This window comes from Lagopus leucura, unplaced genomic scaffold, assembly GCF_019238085.1.
Source record: "Lagopus leucura isolate 7727_CA_CO unplaced genomic scaffold, USGS_WTPT01 Super-Scaffold_100004, whole genome shotgun sequence".
NCBI lineage: Eukaryota > Metazoa > Chordata > Aves > Galliformes > Phasianidae > Lagopus > Lagopus leucura.
Window position 1 is genome coordinate 48,250,534 of NW_024962264.1, and position 22,426 is coordinate 48,272,959.

The window sequence follows — 22,426 nt, forward strand, 5'->3', positions numbered from 1 at the left end:
TGTCATGCTTGTGGCTACTTGCATATATTGTCCAGTTCATATCAAAGTACTTCTTGAGATGGCACAGATCAGCCAAATCTGCCCTAAAAGCAGAATGTGCTCCAGTTAATCACATGGATTCACATAGGACTGCTCCTTCCAGGTTTCAGCATGGTTTTGGCAGCTTCCAAGGCAAAAGATACAAGTGGGTTGTCATCTACCATGAGGGGCTTTTGCACACTCTACTACTGCATGGCAAAAGAAAGTTGCCTTTGCATGCCTTATTAGTCAAAACTTATTAGCTGCTGTTTAGAAAATTCTCCAGAACAAATGTACCATGTGTTAGCTTTACAGGAAACTAGATGCTTTCAGATGCAGCAGTTCATCCTGATTACCTTACTCCTAATCCATACATCAACTTGTGTAATTTTCTGCTAGACAGCAGTATTGATTACTCATAGCTTGTGTTGAACATATTAAAATGGATGATATTAAAAAGGTTCCAGATTTTACATAGTTATGCAGTAAAGAATAGGTCTGTATGTCTCAAAGGCACATTCATTTATATTTTTTGTTTTTGTTTTTTTTTAAATATGCCAGTAGCATAATGTGACCCTGTTTTTAGTGTAGATGAAGAATTAAATGATGCAGCATTCTAATTCCCTTAGAAATTATTTGGTATTAGTCTTGTCAGAGGGGGTAGAGATTTGTTTTAATTAGTACAATGCCTTCAGAGTATAATTACTTGATAAGCTGTTTTAGGTTATTGATGAAATGAAAGTCTTTTTCCTAGCTGTGAGTAGCAATAAATAGAAATCTGTATTTGTTCCCATGCAGTAGATTTCCCAACACCAAAGACAGAGCTGGTGCAGAAGTTCCACGTCCAGTACCTGGGAATGCTACCTGTAGCTAAACCTGTGGGTATGTGTCTTATATTTGTGACTTCAGAGGGAACTTGCATAAACTCTTAAGGGCTGGATTCTGACTAGCCAAGTGTAAGAGCATGATTTTGGAATGGGAGCAGTTCCTGAACTTCACAGTCTTAAGAGCCAGAGATGAAAATGTCTAGCATTCAGCGCTTCAAATAAATGTGTGTTGTGCAACTAGAGTACTTTGGGAGCTGGTAAGAAAGCATTTTCTTTTTACTGCTTTCTCTGAATATGAGCTTTGTTACTAATGAGAAGGGCCTTGGACAACTGAAATGGTGCAGCAGTTAAACAAGATGCTAATGCTTTTTTAGTATGCCAGAGGCACCTGATTTGCTTCTGCAGATGATGAAAACCAGCTTCAAAATCCATCACCATACTCATTTTACCAAGTTCAGAACAATTTACTACTGTGTACTACTGTGTGAAAATAATATTGTTTACTCATACACATTTATTTTATGTTTTAGGAATGGATACCCTGAACAGTGCTATTGAAAGTCTGATGGCTTCCTCTAGCAAGGAGGACTGGATGCCAGTTACCATGAATGTTGCTGATGCTACTGTCACAGTCATTAGTGAAAGAGTAAGGCAGAATGTCCTGTTCAAAACATGTTTAACACAGGTGCTGAAAACCAGGAACTCATGAGCATTAGAAGAGAGTGTTCATTTTTCCTGGACTTCATTTACCTTTTTTTGCATTTTATTTCTTTGCAGGGCTGTATCACTGTTTTACAACTACTTGTGTCAGCTTCAGCTTTATTTACCATTCCAAGCATGTCCTTAGAAACATAAATTATAAGTAACCTTTAGATGCTTAAAACGAACACAGTATTATCCTTCCTAGAAATTTTGAGTGTCAAATGTTGTAGATTAAGCTGTAAGGAGCAATCCTAAGTTCTAACTTGTATTTTCTTTATTCTTTCTATGAAAGCCAAGAGTAAGACTACAACTTGTGTTTCACATCACTGTCCTTTAGTGAAGCATTTTTCATAGAATAAAATGAAACTTGCAAAGAATGTTCCACATCTGCATCTGTTGATTAGGTCCTAAAGCCACATCTCTACATACCAGTAATAGGGGACTATGTTTAGAAGTCACAATAGCCATGCATTTCTTCACAAAACTGCCACATCCATTTTAAACATGCAGTACTACAATGCATGATATGCTTCAGTTCTAAGGCTCAAAGCCATTGTGTTCTGCTTGTAGCCTAGAAGAGAGAACTCAGCTCAGGCCTTTGCACACCAGGTATACACAGATTGCAGAAGAAGTTTCACTGTATCAGTGTTCTCTCCCTACTTAATCAACCTAATACTGAAAGTAAAATTGCATAGAATATCTGTTAGTAATGAACAATCATTTTATTCATAACCAGAATGAAGAGGAAATCGTGGTGGAATGTCGTGTGCGGTTTCTGTCCTTCATGGGAGTAGGCAAGGATGTCCATACATTTGCCTTCATTATGGATACAGGAAACCAGCATTTTGAGTGCCATGTGTTTTGGTGTGAACCAAATGCAGGCAATGTATCAGAAGCTGTTCAGGCTGCTTGTATGGTAAGTGACTTTCTTGAAAAGGCATCTAATAGTACTTAAATTTTCTACTACTTCAGTATATGTATTTACAAATGTGCAGTTAATTTCCTGAGATATAACTTGCAATTTGGATTCTGATATGTCTGGTAAATTGAAAATAAGCTTGAAATGTTGATCTAGTGAACTCTGCTCCTTTAACATCTGATCTCCTGAACTCCTCAACACCTGTGTAAGATCTGTTCTGCAGTTACAGAAGTTATCTAACAATGGAAGAATATTTCTATGTAACCCAGTGACAATGTAGTGAAGAATAGTCCTTGTTTAAGAAAACTTATTTTTCAATTTTCAAAGTGGGTTGTTGCTGTGATGTAGTATTTGTCGTGTGCTAAAGAACAGTTTCTGCTAAAAGTCAGAGCAATATCCTATTAACTTGATCAGGGTTGTTTGTCACAGTCAAAATGAAAGTTTGACTGTATTTCATGAGTAAGTATTTTAAATGTATTTTAAATGCACTGAAGGTAATAGCTACAGTAAGGAGTGCAGAATGCTTCTGCTTTGTTGCAGTTACGGTATCAGAAGTGCTTAGTGGCCAGACCTCCTTCGCAGAAAGTTCGGCCTCCCCCACCGCCTGCAGATTCAGTGACCAGGAGAGTCACAACCAACGTAAAGAGAGGAGTGCTGTCCCTCATTGACACTTTGAAACAGAAACGCCCAGTCACCGACATGCCGTAGCTGCGTAAGAGAGAAGATTCTCCTAACATTTAACTGCAGATAACAGTAGCTACACTAAGGGAAATGAACTGATGGTGTTCGGCCTTCCATTCCAAATTGCTGATGCTTTGTCTTAAGAGAATTTATCCGTATCAAAACAATGCTAGACAAGCATGTTATCTCGTTCTTGCCACCATCGTTTGATATGAAAAGAAGCATGAATAATTTTTTTCCTGTCAGTAAGTTACATCATGAGCAATGGAAGGTCTGTTTGATTGTAAATAAGTAAACATTACCTGAACTCACACAAAGAAAGAGTATGGCCACGTCCTTCCTAGTGAACTCGTGCTGAAGTCCTTGGAGTGAATGACGCTTGAGTTGATAGTTTCACCGTCTTGAGCTGGATTTGTCGCAAACCAATCTTAAGTCCTACAGCACTTTGGTTCTCAACACTGGAGTAGATACCAAGGATCAGCTACCATTGAATTACTGCAGATTAAATACCAAGTTTTTTATTTTTTACAGAACTAACCTGTTAATTTTAAATTGTTTGTCAGCATTGGTCTGCCTGACACTCATGTGAATCGTTGTCATTTGATCTCTGTTTGTACATTACAGTTGTAGACAGAAATTGTTTGATACCAAACCAATGCTGAAAAATCTGGGAGTGTTTTCTGTAATTGAGTACAGGGTGATCCATTGAAGCTTTTCATCTTTAAACATACAGATGCACGTGTTGGATGCTAAATATGTCATCCCAAATTGTCATTAATTGATCAAAAATACTGTTTGTTCCACATAGAGCTCACACTGACCAGGAAAGAGTTAGTCAGCAGTTTTACTGTCTTAATACTCTCACAGAAGCAAAAATGTTACAGATGTTTTCTATATGAGTGTTTGATCAAATGTTCCATTCAGTGTTGGGTTGCACTACTCCCCTTCTGAGTTTGCTGCTAAATGGTTGTTAGCATGCCACAAAAAGAACAATCGTGTTTCTGATTATTTGCTAAGTTCAATGGAAATTCTTTTAGTGGTCTGTTGTTGTTGAGAGTTGTTTTCTAACAGCTGTTGAGTTGAGAGTTGTTTTCTAACAGGATGTTGTCGCAAGTGGGACAACTTCATGTCAGTGCTTTTGCTCCAAAGGTCTCCTGTAATAGCCTTGATCCACACAACTGCCGATTCTGACAAAGTCAGCACAGTAATGCCCCTTTAAAATTTTGTCTTGTACTGATCTTCAAATGCAGCTTCGTCTTTCTCTCTTTGCCATCTTCTGTTTAGACCTGCAGATTGGTACAAATTTTGGAAATGGAACATGAAAGATATTAACTAATGTTAAAAATGTTTTGCCTGCATTTATATATATGTTCCAAACTGTATCTGTCTCCCAAATCTGCAAATTTGGTCATGCTGCAATTTTAGAAGGACATTGTCAACGTTGTTTTTACAAGAACCATTTTTTTTACTTTACTGTGCCAGAGATTGTTATAAACAAGATTGTTATGAGCAAACAATGATTTTTTTTTTCTTATTTTAAAAAGTCAACAGCAATACCTGGGCAAAACATGTTAAGAATACAAGGGGAAAGAGTGATGATTCAGGAAATGCCTTTATTAGAAATGTAGAAGAATTATTAAAACACATTTAGCCTGATGTATGAGCGAATGTAGTGAAGGCTAGCCATGCAGCTGTAATATTCTAAATGGAGTTCTTCAGAATACCTTCTAAGGAGCTGATCCTGCACTATGTTCAAGAAATGTTTAGATGTTGTCCTGAGGGACATGTTTTAGTGGGAAATGTTGTTGATAGGTGGATGGTGGGACTGGATGGTCTTAGAGGTTCTTTCCAACCTTGGTGGTTCTATGATCTCAAACCTCTGCATAATAGAATTTTTGCACCCTGGGCAGTGAGGTAATTCTGTCCCATCCCAAGTCTCACGTTCCTGCTGCTTGGAACCAGCTCCATTGCTTGTGCAGTTGGAGGAGAGAAGGCCAGTCTGCATAACGTGAGTAAACTCCAAAATTAATCCAGCTGGCCACGTGGCTGTGCAGATGACAGGGAGAGCAGGAGGGGAGGTGAGGCAAACCCTCCCCTTTCAGCAGTAGCAACCTTTGAACTGCCTATGAAGCCAGATTTTGAAGCGTGGAAATGACAGCTTGTGTACTGGCTCAGTCCTGTTTCTCCAGGTTCTAGTGCTGATCCCACATAAGTCTGATGGGAACAGTGTAAAAAAAAAATATTGCTTCCTCTCATGGCTGCTATCAAAATGCAGTGTCTCACAACGTCGCTAAGCAAGATCATGAATTTGAAGGATGTTTCCTTGTTAATCAGAAAACTACTGAATCAAACTTTGTTTTATATACTGAAAATATTTTGACAGCGTCTTTCTTTTTAAAGTTCCAGGTGAAAACTCCAGGATTTTTATTTGCTTTACAACAAAGAATGTTTAACAGTATAATCAAGTTCAGTAGTGTTGTCTACACAGTGCTGCTTTTCCCCAAGAGAGAAACAGTCCAAGTTTAAACCAAACCAACACTTGGGAAACAGCAGTGTTAAGGTAAGAAGCTGTGTCAGGAGTCTTTACACATCTGTGTCGACAAGGCTCTGAACACAGAGTTTTCACTGGCAAAAATGTGCCACTGCAGGAAGGGCTGAGGGAAAAGAGAGAGAAAGGTATTGGAAAAGCTGTAGGTCCCCTGAATTTCTTGTCTGTTACCAAAATGCTGTTGATTTTGCAAATAATTAAGTAGTTTGCTTAATGGGCCAAAATATTTGGCCTTTTGGCTTCAGTAGAACTCCTGAGTTTCTAAAAAGTGTTAAATATACACCCAGGTGTTTGTAGAATCAACACCTAAAATTGCAGAGCTCGTTGTCTTTTATCAAACAATGTACTGAGGCACTCTTTAACTATGGCTAAAAATGTGTGTATGGCATACACGTGTCTGAGTAACTACCACTGTTTTATTTGATGTTGTAGCAACCCTTCAGTTATCTATGCATTTTTTATAATACCCAGCGATTCTGTAAGCAGGCAGCCATGCATTCACTATGCCTTGTATGTCTGATGCCATATTTTAAATTAACCTGTTAAATACAGCTTAAAATATTTTTATTTTATTTATTCTATTTTTACTGAAATATCCTGCATTATGATGTCGATGTATTGTCTTTACTGGACATGATCTTGTAACGTTCTCTATGCTGTATACTATAGGTTGCCTAAAAAAAGGCAGCTTTGTAATTATTTGTAGTCACATTTTTATTGAAGTCTGTAGAAAAATCATGTAAAGCGAAGCTAATTTCTTATTTTTTTCAATGCAAGTAGAAACTAGAGGTAAGTATCACACATCACACGTCATTAATGCGCTCCCTTGCAGAAGCAAGGAGATTTATATTCACCATCAAAAATGAGAGATAAAAGCCTTTCTTTTGAAATCCGCAGTGCTGGCTGTAGGTTTTCTTTAAGCCACTGTTTGTTTCACTTGAAGGGGGGAGAGAAGTGGTGTGGGAGGTTCAAGGCTACAGAGACAACTATGGGGACTTTAAATAGGAATAACAAAAATTGCACAGAAGCGGCCTAGGACCAACTCACAATAACACTGTGCATGGAGATACCTGTGCCTGCTGAAGCAACATGCCCTTTTGTGACAGGAAGAGAGGCTCTGGAGTGTCTGACAGCTTATTCCAGGTCAGGTCTGCGTCATTTCCTAAGAGTTCTGCATCCTTTTATTTTTAGTCTTATCAAGTATTTCATAGATGATTATTTTATTAGTGATGTACAACTGTTGGTAAAGCATCCATGCAAAACAGCGCTTTTTTATTTCAGCAGCTCATGTGGGTTCAGCCTTAAATGCCATTATTCCTTCCTTGGGCAAGTTAATTCATATGTTGCTAAAAACTTGTGCTGCACAGTCAGCAGAAGTAGGTGGACCCACACCTACTGGTTATTAGCAGAGCTCAGCCTTGCATAGAGCACCCAGTTGATGCTGAAAAGTGCAATTTCCCCTGCTGTTGTCCACTTCTACACATCTAAATGTAATCTATTCTGAGAATAAATTTGGCTGCATAAAATGATTGTCTCAACTGTTGCTGGTCCAGGGAACTGGGAAATTCTTTCTTTTCTTGTTCCAAATTGAGGGAAGGGAAAAATATATGATGGCTGTTTAGAGACAGTAGCAGTGCCACGGAGGTTTTTGTATGTATAAAACTGAATCAGTGGCTTCTAGTTGAAAATTACAAATATTTAAGTGGAACACTGAGAACTAGTTATGTATGATACTTCACTTTATTTTTAAAAAGTGTTTAATTGAGCCTTCAGGCTCCTATCCACAAGCCGTTTGAAGTCAGTATCAGATGTTGCCAGCAGGTGATGTTCGGTGCTCACCAAGCAAGCTGGTAAACCTGCTGAACTAAAATCTTCCCTGCTAGCTCTTCTGTATTCTTGGTAAGATATCAAGGTCACCACTCGTTTGGTCTCCGTAACATCTGAAGGACTCAGCTCCCTCAAAACAAGATAAAAGGCCAAGTGTGGAACATCACGTGTAAGCCCAAAGCATGTTCATTTTGGAGTCATTTTAATCAATATTTAGTAAATGAGAGACACTGGGCTCTATTTTTAAAAATATGCAAGTTCACTTCTCTAATTTAAGAATATCTTAAGCTTCTTTTAGGCATTTAACAACCATATTAAAAAACAAACAAACCCTTCTTTCCATTCCTTTTGTCTATTACGTAGAATCCTCCTTGAAGGTGGTTTGAAAGAATGTGGGATTCTTAGTTTTTGTTCCAGTTCTATTGCAAACAAACAGGTCTAGGTAAGTATGTTCAGAAACAAAAACAAAGCTTTTCCTTTTATTGGACCAGGTGAGGAGCGTAGATTACTCACAGCGATGTACTGCAGGTGAGCGGTACCTCTGAGTACAACAGGCGACTCTGATTAAAAACATGAACAGAATTTTTCACTGATTCAGTGGAGTAGTAATATTTATCTGATGATGAAGAAGCAGTTCTTTGTGCCAATGGTGTAACACATCCCTTCTTCTAAAGCTTGTTTGTCTACGTTGGCTGATGTGGACAGGAAGAAAATAAAGATGTTAAAACATTTTCTCTGCATGGGTCTAAATCCTTAAGATTCCATATCATATTGCTGACACTTGGCGTGTTTACATTCAATAAACTCTTACCAACTGTCATAATGAACAGTTGCTAACAATTCCTGAATTACTTTTTCTGTTCATACTGCCCATATTTAGTACTAAGTCACTTATTACATTGTGCTCAGACAAATGTAGATATTCACCATTTATTCTGCATTTGTTAGCAACAGGGAACAGGTTAGGTTCCCACTGCTGATTTCTCAACAGTGGAAAACTTATTCAGTCCTTGTGTTCAGTCATTATTCAAATAAATAGTTACACTATTTATAAAAATAACTTAGATAATAGCTGCTTATCTGATGTGAAAAGAGCTGCGTTTTGGTTGATGTTACTAAAAGTACTGAATTGACATGATAATGCATCGTAATATTTATATAGTTTCCCCTTATAATATTTTTAAGCATCTGTGAGTGGAAACCAAGGGAATTAATACTGGAAAGCCCATGGGCTCAAATGTACTTGGCCAGCTGTTTGTAGAAAAAATCACATCAGCTTGAAAACTAAACTAACTTGCTTACTGTGCAAGGCTTAGTTTCTGCGTGTCACAGCCCAAAAGGTAATTTACAAAAACGGTGTGCTATAACTTGTCATTTTAAAGTCTATAGCAAATAGCTGCAGTATTTTTCACCTGACTCCCCCAGTGGTCTATCAGCCTTACGCAACTACATTTACTTTAAAATGTAACTCTTGGTTTTAAATGGCTAACATAGCTATTTCCATGCAAATATCTGAGAATTAGTCTCACAGTAAGACTGTAATGAATAAAGGTATATTGCAATCTACATGCGTGAATAAATACATACAGGAATCTTTACCTTTTCTAAAAAGCTAGGGGAAAGTTTGAAGATTCTTACAGCCCTGATTGAGAATTTCTGAGCACTGTTGGTTTGACTACTTTAGACACAGGTGGAGGAGGTTCTCTGTCCCTCAAGCTTCTATTCCTCTGTCTGGACTGGAGCAGAGAGATATGAGCTGGCATCCTGCGTTGGTTTCCTTGCGGATGTCCATATGGTGATATCATTGGAGGGAAAACTATTTCCACTAGCTTCACTGCGACCATTTTTTTACATTCTGCATGTGGCTTGACCATTTTTTTACATTCTGCACGTGGCTTTCTAACTTGTGTCTGCTTTCTGTGCACCTTGACAACAGATGTGTGCTTTGGCACTTTAGAAACACCTCTGTCTGAAGCTGGGTTGATGGTAGGTTTCTTCAGCTGAACGTGACCTCTTGGTTGGTTGGAATTCTTTTTTTTTTGTTTGCTTTCAACTTTGGATACTACAACTGCAGCTTTCCTGTTAGATACAGCTTCAAGGTGAGGGACTGCAGCAGTCTTTGGCTCTATGCGAGTATGAGTAGCATCACTTCCATGTTGTGCTACTTTCTCTTGCTTCTCTTCTTCCTTTGATTTACCTAGAATGCTGTCTAGTAGTAGTCCTTTTGCTGCAGCTTGAGACAAAATATCTTTAGCGGACACATTTTTGGAAGAGTCTGTCTGCAAATTTCAAAGGAAAGAATAATAAATTGAGGAAACAGCTGTAAAGTCAATTCAGTAAGCCCAGATTCCTCAGTATCTACTCCACAAGAAAGGCATGGCAGTATCACTGTTTGCTCTATAAATAAAGGCCCTGACTGTTGTGTTAAGTGCTGTCTGAACATTTACTCTTCCAGAGACTTTGCCCTCTACAGGCCAGAAGAGGGAAAATGAGTTCTGGACTTCGGTAGACAAATGTCTGCACAGCATGATTATTTAAACCTTGTGGGCTTTGAAAGCCCCTCCCCCCTTTTTGGTGAAAAAGCTCTACTGCTCTCAGCCACAAGACGAAAAGCTTGACACTCAAATGCAAATCATCCTTCTAAGGTCTTTCCTCAGGAAATCATGCTAAGGCTTTTCTGTTTACTCAGCAAAGTTTCACTGCCTTTCAGCCCAGATTTGCATATAACTTAGTTTAGAAAGGAAACATTCCTATCCATTTAATACAAGTTGTAATGCAGTCTTAATCCATGCTGGTGACACTGCCTGCTTGCATACTGGCACATCCTGATGATACATACAGACCTAACCAATAACTTCACTAGACACCACTTAGAATGAATCTAATCCCAAGCTGTCTAGCTCATTCCAAGGTTTGATACAAACATTTCCTCCTAAATATTCCTTGCACAGACCTAGATAAAGAGATTGCTCTGACCACAACTGCTCCAAAACGAAAGTACATGTAGAAAAGCTGTGTTCAGCCTAAAACATTGTGCACATTTCAATTGAAGGTACTTCTAGAAAAGCTGTAGCTTTGCTCACCAACTCTTTGGTTTTTTCAAGAAATCTTAAAAATTAATTATTTTCACGTGTTCCATTTATGTATTCCTTTTGTGGAAAATGACAATTGTTCTCTTCTGTGATTTTAAATTTTAGTTTTCTTACCTCTCTTGCTATAACAGCCAGAAAACAGCCGCTGGAAATTTCCGATGGTTCTATTTTGAAAAAAGAATCAGTGCAGGACTCTGGGTTGGAGCAAGCAGGAAGAACAGGAGGAATCAGTCTGACAAAAAGAAAGAAATGACCAAGAAATAAGAATATACAAGGAAAAAAAACACGGATACGTTAAAAGTGATTTGTAAAGCATGTCTTGCAAATGAAAGTTTTATAAAACCTATCTTCATTCTTTTTTAAAAAGAAGGGCTAATCAAGACATGAGAATTAATCTTTTGAGAGTTATTTTCAATATTAAATTACATTAACCACCAGATAATGAATGTATATCAACATAATTAAGAATTGCATTCTTTCTTGAGTCCGCCATAGCTGGATAATCGAGTTGTCCAGGAACATGGGAATGCTCTGAAGGCACTCAGCAGTACATAGAAATTACAAAGAGGTTGACTTTGAGTCAATAACTGTATGCTCTTAATAAATAATTTAGGTAAGCTAGATATCCTATTTGCCATACTCAACTACCAGGGCTCCAGTTGTTGTTTTTTTTTCAATCTACTGTTTTGTGATGCATCAACAAGGCAGGAAGGAAGGAAGTCTCCTTTTCCCACATTCCCCCTACACTCCAGCAATTCCCAGCTGTTACAAAACAGATGGCAGTGATTTGGTTCATAAGGCCAAGAACAAGTCTGTCACAAGACAGAAGAGTATCTGTGATGATCCCAAAGGACATTTTATCAGCACGACTTGTTTCTTTCAGAGCTGCTATATTCTGAGCACAGGTGCTCAGAATTTTTCACTGGGTTCTGTATTTCTAGTAAATCGAGTTACCTCATGCTAAGAGAAATGCATGAGGAACGATGATAAGGAATACTTACATAAGGAAAGCTTGAGCTTTCACCTTAAGACAAGCATGATCACGCTGTATCTCATTTATAGTATTCTGTTACTGCTTTGTCTACACTGGCTGCCAGCACCTTCATGGTACTGGGACAAAAATCCAAGATCTGTGCATGACAGTGAAGGATGAGCTAATTCTAGAATCATCATTTATGAAGTTCCAGCCATCCTCAGCCACAAAATTGCTGAGTTTTGCAAAAAATTCCAATGCACTTTTACGTTACCTATTATCTGTGATCATCCAGTATTTCAAAGCAAAAGTGTGATGTGGTGCTATGACAAGTTTCATGATATTTCTACAAAACACTGAAGAGGTTTTAGGATTTCTGAGAAATTTTCTTATGGGAGGTTTTTTTCCTGAAGAAAAAAAATCAAAGCTCCTGAAAAAAAACCTTTTTTTTTTTTTTTTTTTTTTTTTTGTGAATTATTCTGTGATATAAAGAAATATAAGTTCTCTTCTACTGGGGGAAAGCAATAAATGAAAACATTAGGAACAACTTAATGTCTCTTATCATCAAAAAGAATGGAATCAGAGACAGCTGAAGCTGATATTGTTAATCTAATACAAGACACAGATTGGACTAGGTTAAGAACTATGCTACTTCAAGTTTTATATAGACAAAACTATTCATACCATACCTGAATGGTTTTAGTTTTTTTCCTTTCACACAAAATTCCAGTGCTTTTTGCACTACTTGTTCATTCTCTTCTGGGTAAACTGAAGAAGTGCAGTAAACAATAGATTGTACTTGAACTACAAAAGAAGATTTTAAGAGACTTCAGTGTTAAAATCCTTGAAACACAGTGGTTTAGTAAGGACTAAAACCAGTATGAAAATTATGCTTTATGCTATTTTTACCAATAAAATACGCTCTCCTGCACGTGAGCTTTTTAACAATTGAAATCTTTTCAAATACTGGCAGATTTCAGCACAAATTCAGGGCTGTCTTTTCACACATCTGCTAAAGAAAAGGCAGAAGAAAGTGGCAATTTGAAGATAGACTACATTTACAACTTAGCCAAACTGAGCCTGACTCAGGCAGTTGTTTATGCTGTTGTATTAATGGCTGGTGAATATCACAACACAAAAACCCTTGCTTGAAGAAGTCATAATTTGGAGGTTAAACATTTACTGTTAACTCATAGACTAATCGGTGTATCTTTAATGATATAAATCCGGTTGTAGTACAATGAAATTGACAGTATAAGAAAATCTTTTCAGGAACCTGCCTGCCAGCACACTTACATTTCATTGCATGCATCAACTCATTCAGCTGCCTCTCAGCGAGAATACAGAGTTTATCCTTAGACACAGATCCTTGGTAGAGGTCTTTCAGCAATCCTGCATCTATATACAAAGAGTTGTCATTTATTAACATGGCTGCTCTTGGTCTTGTCTTAACATTCAGTTTGCACAAAAGGCTTGGGTAGCAGACCTGATGGTCACTGGTACAGTGAGAAGGCAGGCCTTACGGATCACGATACCACGAGTGCCTAAGCAATTCTTTCCTTGTCAAGTTTACCTCTAATTGCTACTGCCTCTTCTTTGTTTCTGTTTAATGAAAGCTGAACAATGAGTATTACAAATAGTCATTAAAGGAGTGTGATTAATAAAAAATCATGTACTCGTATATTGACATAAATTTTGTCTTTTTGCTTGAAAAGGAAGGCAATATATACTCTTCTCCCCAGAATAACCCTCAAACTTCATGCCACTGACTTGAAATTGCCTTCACAAAATGCTCCTAGCCCTTCAGTGCCACACAGAAAGATTTTTTTCTTATTAAGAATTCTAAGGTAGGACAAATACATCCTGCTCACTTTCTATGGAAAAATCTGAGTAATTGATTATACATTATTCTCTTCTGTTTTTCCATTGTAGTCTGCATATATGTCACACACAGAGAATTATACAAGTCATTAATACATCTTTTGTAGTAGTTTAAAGGAAGTTTTGTGCGTGTTGTTTGTCTTTTAAAAAGATTACATTTTATCAGAGCAGCTGTATTGTTCAAATCACAATAGCTAAGGAAATATTTCTACCAGAAAGCATGCATTAGCTATGGTATCAGAAGTTACCTCCATGTTCAGTCAAAATAAAATCTATTGGATTACTAAAACTCAGCCCAGAGCACTGTGGTATCAACAAAATGACTTTTGCATTTTGAAGCCTGGGATCTTTCGGTTCAATCTCAGTGAAGTCTTCATGCAACAACTGAATATCTGAAATAAAACAAAAAGGTGGGGTGGTTAACTCAGCAGTTCAACACTAAAGCAAGTCTGCCTAATTTTAAAGTGATGGGGTTGAAGAGACAGCAATGTTACACAAAATTCCACAAAGCTACAGCCTGCTGGACCAGACCCCCCAACATCCCACTGATTTCAGGCAGACTGAGTGATTAAGCCTTAGCATCTTCCACTGAAGAGACTGCTAATTGGCATTGCCATCTTGTTACTGTTTGATCACATCTTCTGGGTAAACTGGACAAATGTATAAATTTTGGATTAGCAATCTCAGAAACAGGTAGAAATCAACCTGAAAAGCAACAGACAAGACACCAGATACACAGATGCCGCAGTTTGCAGATCCCAGCCATTACACAGGAACTACTTATGTGGAGAACTTCACTGTAACATTTCAGGAATCTGGATAATCTGCAACCTTGTTGAGCCTGATTGTAGCTAAGGAGTTGTCAGTTCACTCTGTGACAAAAATAATCCATTACTAGCCTCCCAAATCTTCAAAGAAGGGATCTCTAAATTCTGATAGATTTATGACCCGTTTATAGTTATCACAAACTCCATCAAAATCTATTTACAATACCTTCAGCATACCAACTGTTTCAACACATACTTTTGCATCCCATGTGACTGAACAAGTCTCCCAGTTCAGCTGCTTTTGCAGAAGTTTTTACACCACAAACAAAAACTGTGGACATGCTGTGATTTCTCAGTGCCGACAGATGAGCGATGGTGAGGTGGGAACCCAGGTGAGCCACAATAACATCATCATCTGTACTCAACAGCGCCTGCACAGAATGTACAGCAAGGCTGCGAGACTTATCCTATAAAACAGTGACGCAAAAATTCAGCGTTACCAACTATTTGGGTTTCTCTGAGCATCAATCTTTTCCAAATTAGGAAATTAATTCACTATTTTCATGATAAATAGAAAAGAGAGGAGGAGAAAAAACTAATCACATACAGTGGCTAATATGGAATTTTTAAGAAGACAGAATCAAGCATCTTAAGTCAAAATCACTAAATTTCACTTAAATCAGAAGGCTATGGGCAATGCGATCATGGAAGGTGCTCCTGCCCATGGCAAGTTGGGTGGAACTGCATTTTTAAAGGTCCCTTTCAACTTCAACCTTTCTATCATTTCCTGTGATTCTATGATCCTTCTAACCTGAATTATTCTGTTCTGTTTATCATTATCCCATCAGAAATATTCATAATATTCCTCTTCAGCTGCAGGACATGAATATTTGCATACTGTCATCCTCTAACTGGGGATAATGTACACTGAGATACACAGAAACTTTCCTCATATTTTCAGAAGTGCAGCCACATTTTCAATCACTTTTGACATTTTTAAAATTAATTTTACATTTTATTTAACTGTAATTATGAATTATGAGTACTAATATTGTCATTGCAAATCTTAATAAATGAACTCTGTTTCTGAACTTCTGATTTTTAAACATGTCCAAAAACTTCTCAGAGTATGTTTCTGCCTGCCTGATGTAATAGGGCAGGCACACAGCATGTGACCTTACTTGAATGTAAAGCATCATTTTGCTTTGCAGGTTGATATTACTCACTGAAGGGTGGCACCAACTCACCTGCAGTAAGAGCTTGCAATCTGCAAATAGATCTAAATTAAGCAGTTCGTCTTTAAGAGAGGAAGGGAAAAACAAGACGTTGTGGCAATGCTGGTCCAAACAGTATGTGTAACCGCTGAAGTCTGACACAGATTCAACTTCAGTGAATCCCTTACTCTTCAGATCTCTGAAGACATCTTGAAGGCTGTTAACATACAGTTCTGACCATTAAATATACACCACCTTCATAAGCAACATAACTCACACTGATGTTGATCACTGACTTTTATTGCTTCGATGTCTACATGGGTGTACACATCCCTACACCTGTGGCTGTATAAGACATACTGCATCTGTGTATAAAACATCTGTATAGATTACACACACACACATAAAATAGTAGTACTATCTGACACAGGAGGGGAAATCACACTACTACAGGCTTTGAGGTTCTTGTTTTGACTCCTAAGTTAGTAAGTGAGATAACACAGATGAAGAAGGAGCTGTGTGTCTCCAGAGAATGATTCACAGCACCAATATATAGATGTCCTTGAGCTCAGGAGACCCTGCAACAAATTTACTGCCAGAATAGCTTGGTTCTTTTAATTGCTTTCAACATATCCCAGTCCACCAATGAATTCAACAATTACTATCTGAAGTAATCCTTGTGTGAATGTAATAAAGGCATAAATGCTGAGGTTTGCAATTCAAATATCATGAAGGTTTAAAGGCATGTATACCAAAACTTGAATGTTAAATTGCAGTTTTAGACAGTGCTATGAGCTTATGTGGTGTTTCAAAGGTAGGGTCAACACTGCAGCCTTTAAATCTCAATCTGAGCTAAAGGGTGAAAGATTGCAGTCAGACACTTTTTCTTAAGAAAACCATAACCACCTACAAGCACAGAGTATTGGTCCAAGACAAAAGTATTAAAAACTCCTGAATACATGATAAAATGCATTATTTGTAATAACAGAATGGATAACGAGACTGGAAACACCAGCCTTACACGCTTGATGACACAGTGAATGATGATTAAAAGAATCATTAATATTTGACACAATCTTTACATAATAAATACTGCTTCGAAGCATTTTATCTGTCTTAGCACCCTCTGCCAAGGTTATTTCTTATACCAATATGCACAGAATGGCTTAGGTAGGAAAAGAACTTGAATATCACCTGCTTTTTACAAAATTTTCTCTGATTTTCATCACGGAATTTATTTGCTCTTGCAGGGAGATCATGTCAGGAAAAAAAACTACTTGTTTGGTGAATATCCTCATAAGCAATATAGTCTGTAACAAACTCTTTCATATCTTCCATTTACAGTTCATTAATACAGTTACTGCAATATATAGAAACTTTAAAACAAACAACCAGCATAGTCCAACATTGTTCTACTAAGACTAAGGACTTTTATAAGAAATTTAAATTACCAGCAATCAACTAGCCTGGAAATTTTACAAGAGTACAGCAAACTATCCAATCACATGTGTAAAAACTAAAACATTAGATGACACTTTTAAGATGTTACCTGGTCTTCAATGTGTTTATCCAAGCACATAAAGGCAAGGCAGAAGCTCTTTGTTCGTGCTTCCTTATAGTTTCTGGTAGAAAGTGTTCAATTGAAAGAGCATCATGCTTGATGCGACATCTTGCTAGTGCAGCTGCCAATTTGATCCTAAACCTAAAAAATATAGTCATAAGCTTACTATGTTTTTTAAATGTTGGCACCAACTACTTACAGGCAACATTTCTATTAAAAGTCTCTTGCTTGGACATCAACAGCGAGATCTCGCTTTGCAAGCTTATAGAGAAAATACATAGGTGCAGGTATTTTACTGCAGAGTAGATGGCTGAGACTACTGCCTTTCAGTATGCACAGGTCTGGAATTATGGCAGATGAATACAAAACAAATCTCCAAAAGTTGTGAAAAATAAAATATTAAAAATTGGAGGGGGAGAGAAAATATGGATTCAGAACTGCAATCTACGGAATATAATCACACTTTTGCTGGAGATTCAATGATTGAAATATAAGCATAAAGAAAAGAGACCTCTAACCAGTAGAGAAATGGCAGAATTGTGATGGCAGCCAGGAGGTGGTTTTGTTATTACATGAAAATGTCAGACTGAATATTTCTGGCCTTTTCTTCCCAAAAGCTTTATGCCTATTTATGATGTGTGATACTTCAGAACAAATAAAATTTATTAGTGTTAAGATATATCACTGTCTGCCCTCCTTGCACATAGGGTGCTCCTGAAATTTTAGGGCTATTCTACATCTAGCAGTACAATTCTGTCTAAGAAATGGCAGAGACTTAGGAAATGTACACTTGAACACTCCTTAAAATGTTTATTTTACCTATTGTCTTTTTTTTTCCCCCTCTAATTACTTAATACGCATTTAACAAACTTTCATAATAGCAGTATTGCTAAATAAAGGAACGCTGTTCCATTCTATAACCCTTTGGAGCTTGACTATTACATTCACATTTTTGAGTGTAACATTTATGATACACATTGATGCCTTTTGTGCAACGTATTTATGAATGTTTAGCAAATGTATGGTGAACTATACAATTTATGAATGAGTGTAGATATATTTATGAATGTTTGCTAAATATTTCATTTATTTTTTCCTAAAATTATATGAAAGTAGTTTCAAGAGCTACAGAATAAGCTACCTATTTCTAGTAAAATAATTTGCAATATAGGTTGTTAGCAATGTTTTTCTTATTACAGGAGTAAGAAAGTTTCCCTTCAAATCACTTTCTCATCAAAAATTAAAAGAAATTTTGCGAGATTTCAAGATAAAAGGTATCTGCAATATTCAACATCAGGGGACAAAAAAGCAGTTGCTATAAAATTCTGCATTTCTGCTATTATATACCACCACCACCAACAAAATTCTTAGCACATGTACCTGAATAGAAAGTTCTCTATTTCCTGAACTTCTGCTATAGGTTCCTCCTCATCAGATATCACTCGTGCTTCAAACTCTCTGTCTTGCAGGTCGTAAAGCATCACAAGAAGCAGGCTGGTTAATTCATCTGGCTGCAACAGAAGAACAGCTGAATAGAGAGCAAGGCACTTTGCCTCATTTCTGGATTAAAAAAAGTCCATATCAAGCAGTAGTCTCCTGTGTAAGACACAGAACAACTCCAATGAAACACATTTTTTCTGTCAGTTTCTTTCATAGGATTCTTTGGATATAGTAACAGATGAGCTCAAGCCATTACATCACAAGCATTCAAAACAATGGTAAAATCTCCTTCCCATGCCTGAACTTAGGCAGCAATTCCTTCTTAAAGACAGGCATTACCAGCGCTGCCATTACCCTTGGATACATCTTACCTTCTCACAAGTATGACTGATGCAAGCTAGAAAACTCAAGTTACTAGAAGCACGCCATCAAACACAAAATGTAATTGCCTAAGTCTCATCACTGTGCAAAAACAAGCTGAAAATCAAATGTTACTGCTGGATCATTTGCCTGATCACATCAATCCATGCAATTAACATCAGTTCAAATTAATCTTGTAAATATCAAAAAGCATCAAAGGCACCACAGAATAGAATAACAGATTATTCTGCCTTCTCCAGATTTTCTTTTCATAACACAGTTTGCCCAGGAAATGAAAACTGGGTTCAGTGTTTCCTTTTGTCTGATATGGTTCACTCTACACTTTCCACTCACAAGATGATTCAAGTGGGATGGAAAGCACTGAGTGCTGTTCTTTATTTTATCCAAAGCACCACTCAGTGTAAAAACAAGGGGAACCAAGATAGAATCCAAAAGCTTCACTTTGCTTCTTCAAAAGCCCCAGTCTCTGTACTTGGGCAATCCTTGCTCTTTGTACTCACTAAAACCGGACAAGCCATACAATGCATTCAACAGGGAGCTTCACATGAAAGAGAAGAGGACAAAAAGATCTTTGCCTGCAAGTTTGGTTAGGATGCTCCTGAGAGCTTGCAAATAAGATTTTGAACTACCTTGTCTTGTTCAAGAAATAGGCAGAACCCAGGAGTCAAACTTCCTGGACAAGTACAGCAGTTGCTGGTATCCTATTATGTGACTTTTCCTGGCTCATGGACAACATTACACAGCTAGTAATATAGTGCAGTAAGCATTATGATTCATTCTCAGTTTCTTTCTCTGAAGATAATTCCCAGCATTGGGATGCAACATCAAAGAATTTCACATACAGATCATCTAGAAGACTGGAGATTCATAGTTTGGACAACTAATGAAAAAGAATAGACATATTTTGATCTCAGGTTACCATATGGAAAGAACCATCTGAAATAAAATGTTCACTTACTATTGAATGACATGGGTAAACATGACTATCTAGCAGTATTTCTTCAAGGAGATCTTGATCTGGGAAAAAAAAAAAAAAGAAGAAGAAGAAGAAAACATTGTCAAGTTGTACTATGAAATACTAAATTATATGCAAGAACAGCAAATATTTACAAAATAGTAGAGAAAAATCTGAAAGTTTGAACATCATAAATATTAAGTGAAAGTTTACTCATGTACAGTAACAACTCTAATTACCTTAGAAGAAGTACAGATTTTAGATGTTTGATTCTATAAAACATAACCAACACTTAGTTATATTTAAATATTTGAGGGATACTACTAGTCTAGTACTAAATTACTACTTAATTTACAAAAGATTACCCAAATCTCTGTCATCAGGCAGAAACTACATAGTTTTATTCATGTACTTCTCTCTGCCACATCATTTCTACTGACAACTCTGGGAAAAGTTTTGTACTTACATTTCAGAGCACTGAAAGCGAGTTCGTAAGATAAACGCTGGGAATACTCATCTTTAAGAGTCAGCATGGGAGATACTGAGTCATCACCATATTGCACTAACATTCTATCCTTTGGCTTTTTATTATGAATGCTGTGAAAAATCTTAGCTGCGTTTATGTATACAGAATCATGACAGACATTCTTTTTAATCAGAGTCATTGTTCTTTTCTCAGCAGCTCCTTTTTCATCTGAAATTTTCTTTTCACTCAAGTTTCTCAAGTATAATTTCTAACATCCTCATGAAAAGACACCAAGTTACTTTTAGAACCCGGCACTTTTGCAGTTGTTGATTGTGCAAGTGCAAGTCACAGTCCTGAAAAAAAAATCCAAAACAAAATAAAAGTTTGCATTGAATTGTGAAATTTTCTTTCACTAGAATACTCTTTTACCCTCATTTTCAGGTTTTCAATAGAATTCATTTGTTTTTAGGCACTAACCCTGCAAATACATATATACTTGTGTAAGCCTATCAACTTGCATACCCTAGAGAAGTACTTTTAGTAGTTTGCTTACCTTATTTATTTTCACTAATACAGATACAAGGAAGACTGGTTACTCGTTTCCAAGAATCTAGTGTGTTATAATAAATAACCCTGAAGAGATAATAGAGATCTGATTTACCCTACAGGCTTTGGTTATTGTACTGTGCATTTATGACAATGCTTAGAAGCCAGGTCAAATGTTCAGAACAGGGCTAGCTATGCCAAGACAAATCTAGTGATAGAGTGAAGATATACATACATTAGTTTACCTGTCTAGGGAAGAATACTAGAGAACAGAAACACAACAGAACCATGCTGAATTGTAACACAGAAAAATAGCTGTGTGTTTTTTAGCTCCCCTAACATTTGAGAAAAATTACATGCCTCTTCTCCTGTGATAACACCTGCTTAGCATCCAGTTTTCCTCTACCCTTTACTCTTCCCATTCACACAAAATGTACCAGAGAATGAGGAAAGTAACACACTGGCTGGGAAGAAGGCGGAACGTAAACTGTTCCTTCTCTAGCAGGCAGCCATGAAATACCCCTGGCTAAGCCAACAGTCCCGAGCTCAAGCTCTTTTCCCAGCCTTGATGATGCTCAGGCCATCTCTCCCCAACCTCTCCAAGTCTGGCACAAGTCAGCGTCTGTCCAGGACAGCCCATAATTCCCTAGCAAATGACTCTGAAGTACAGCTGGGAATAAGTAGAGGAGAGAGAAAAGATCCATTCCATTTGTCTGTGGAAAAAATGAGTGAACCTCAAGCAGATTACTCAGTTGAGAAAGGAAAAATAAAGACAAACATCAGGTTCCCAAAGATGCAGCTCAGGACAACGTTGGTTGTGAAAAAGGACAGGAAAGAGTCTTCTCACCTTCTGCTTCCAAGGCATAACCCACTGTCCCAGTTACAACGATCAGGAAGCTCTGTTAGCACAGCAATTCCACGAGTATTACCCACAGCATCACAAAGCAAGAGGGACGTTGGTTGTGGCCATTATCTGTGCAAAGGGATGTGAAAATTTCTTCTGAAATCATTGGTATGACAGAAGCAGGCAGCCTCCCTGCCCGCAGTTACTGTTACCCAAGGACAAACTGCAGCAGGAAGGTAGGAAGGCTGCAGGCTTCCAGGAAGAAAGCAGCGAGCACAGAGCTGTACGTAAGCTGCATGGGAAGGAGCGATCTGCTGAACACCTGCCTGCTGCCCCCATGGGACACCCACCCTGTACAACTGCCTTGAGACCAGCAGGTTCAAACCTTTAAAGATTCTTCAACCATCACTTCCCAGTACAAGTGACACGCTGCCCTGTCAGCCATTACACTTACCGATGGAGAAAAATGGGCACGGGCTCCTCCAGCAGCCATGGGAGCGAGCACCTGGCTGGCCCTGCTGGGTCCCAACAGCCCGCACCTACAGGTGCCAACCCAGCCTCATGCTGCCAGGCTGGACTGCACCACTCTCCAGGGCTGGGTGGGGAGGGCAGAGCTGGGCTTTCTCCTGGCAGCTTCTGCTTCCCCAGCTCCCCTCTGGGGGTGTGCCGTGGCAGGGATGAGGCCGTGATGTGAGGGGCTGCAGAGGCAGAGCTCGTGCTGGAGCTCTCTGTGGTTCACATAAGGCACCCAAAAGCCACAAAGCAGTGCCAAGAACCGCCTTGG

General features: G+C 38.0%; 2 protein-coding genes across 17 annotated transcripts in view; one reads left to right on the plus strand and one right to left on the minus strand.

Moving 5' to 3' along the window:
* APBB2 (amyloid beta precursor protein binding family B member 2) overlaps positions 1-8,253 on the plus strand; it is a 153,502-nt gene extending 145,249 nt beyond the window's left edge. For all 16 annotated transcript variants that reach the window (XM_042870638.1, XM_042870637.1, XM_042870648.1 and 13 more), the window contains 4 exons: positions 817-900; positions 1,376-1,491; positions 2,284-2,463; positions 3,007-8,253. In XM_042870638.1, coding sequence (XP_042726572.1) covers positions 817-900; positions 1,376-1,491; positions 2,284-2,463; positions 3,007-3,174 — 548 coding nt within the window. In that variant the 3' untranslated portion in view covers positions 3,175-8,253. The remainder of the gene's footprint in view (positions 1-816; positions 901-1,375; positions 1,492-2,283; positions 2,464-3,006) is intronic.
* Positions 7,794-22,135, minus strand: NSUN7 (NOP2/Sun RNA methyltransferase family member 7). The gene is made up of 15 exons (XM_042871111.1): positions 22,097-22,135; positions 21,646-21,697; positions 21,044-21,060; positions 20,253-20,520; positions 19,790-19,848; positions 18,391-18,521; positions 16,999-17,151; positions 15,483-15,666; positions 14,492-14,702; positions 13,717-13,860; positions 12,884-12,985; positions 12,277-12,391; positions 10,729-10,846; positions 9,122-9,801; positions 7,794-8,214 (listed from the first exon to the last, which is right to left on the minus strand). The coding sequence occupies exons 1-14, from the start codon at positions 22,133-22,135 to the stop codon at positions 9,157-9,159; spliced, it is 2,238 nt and encodes a 745-aa protein (XP_042727045.1). The 3' UTR covers positions 7,794-8,214; positions 9,122-9,156.
* Between the last annotated feature and the right edge of the window lie 291 nt (positions 22,136-22,426).

Bases quoted from the DNA above. Each gene is read 5' to 3' on its own strand.
- NSUN7 (XM_042871111.1), bottom strand. From the start codon at position 22,135: ATGGCTGCTGGAGGAGCCCGTGCCCATTTTTCTCCATCG. The intron at 14,703-15,482 runs GTGAGTTGGTGC...ACTGTTTTATAG, and splicing joins ATTGCAAGCTCTTACTGCAG to GATAAGTCTCGCAGCCTTGC. The intron at 9,802-10,728 runs GTAAGAAAACTA...TGAAATTTGCAG, and splicing joins TGGCTGTTATAGCAAGAGAG to ACAGACTCTTCCAAAAATGT.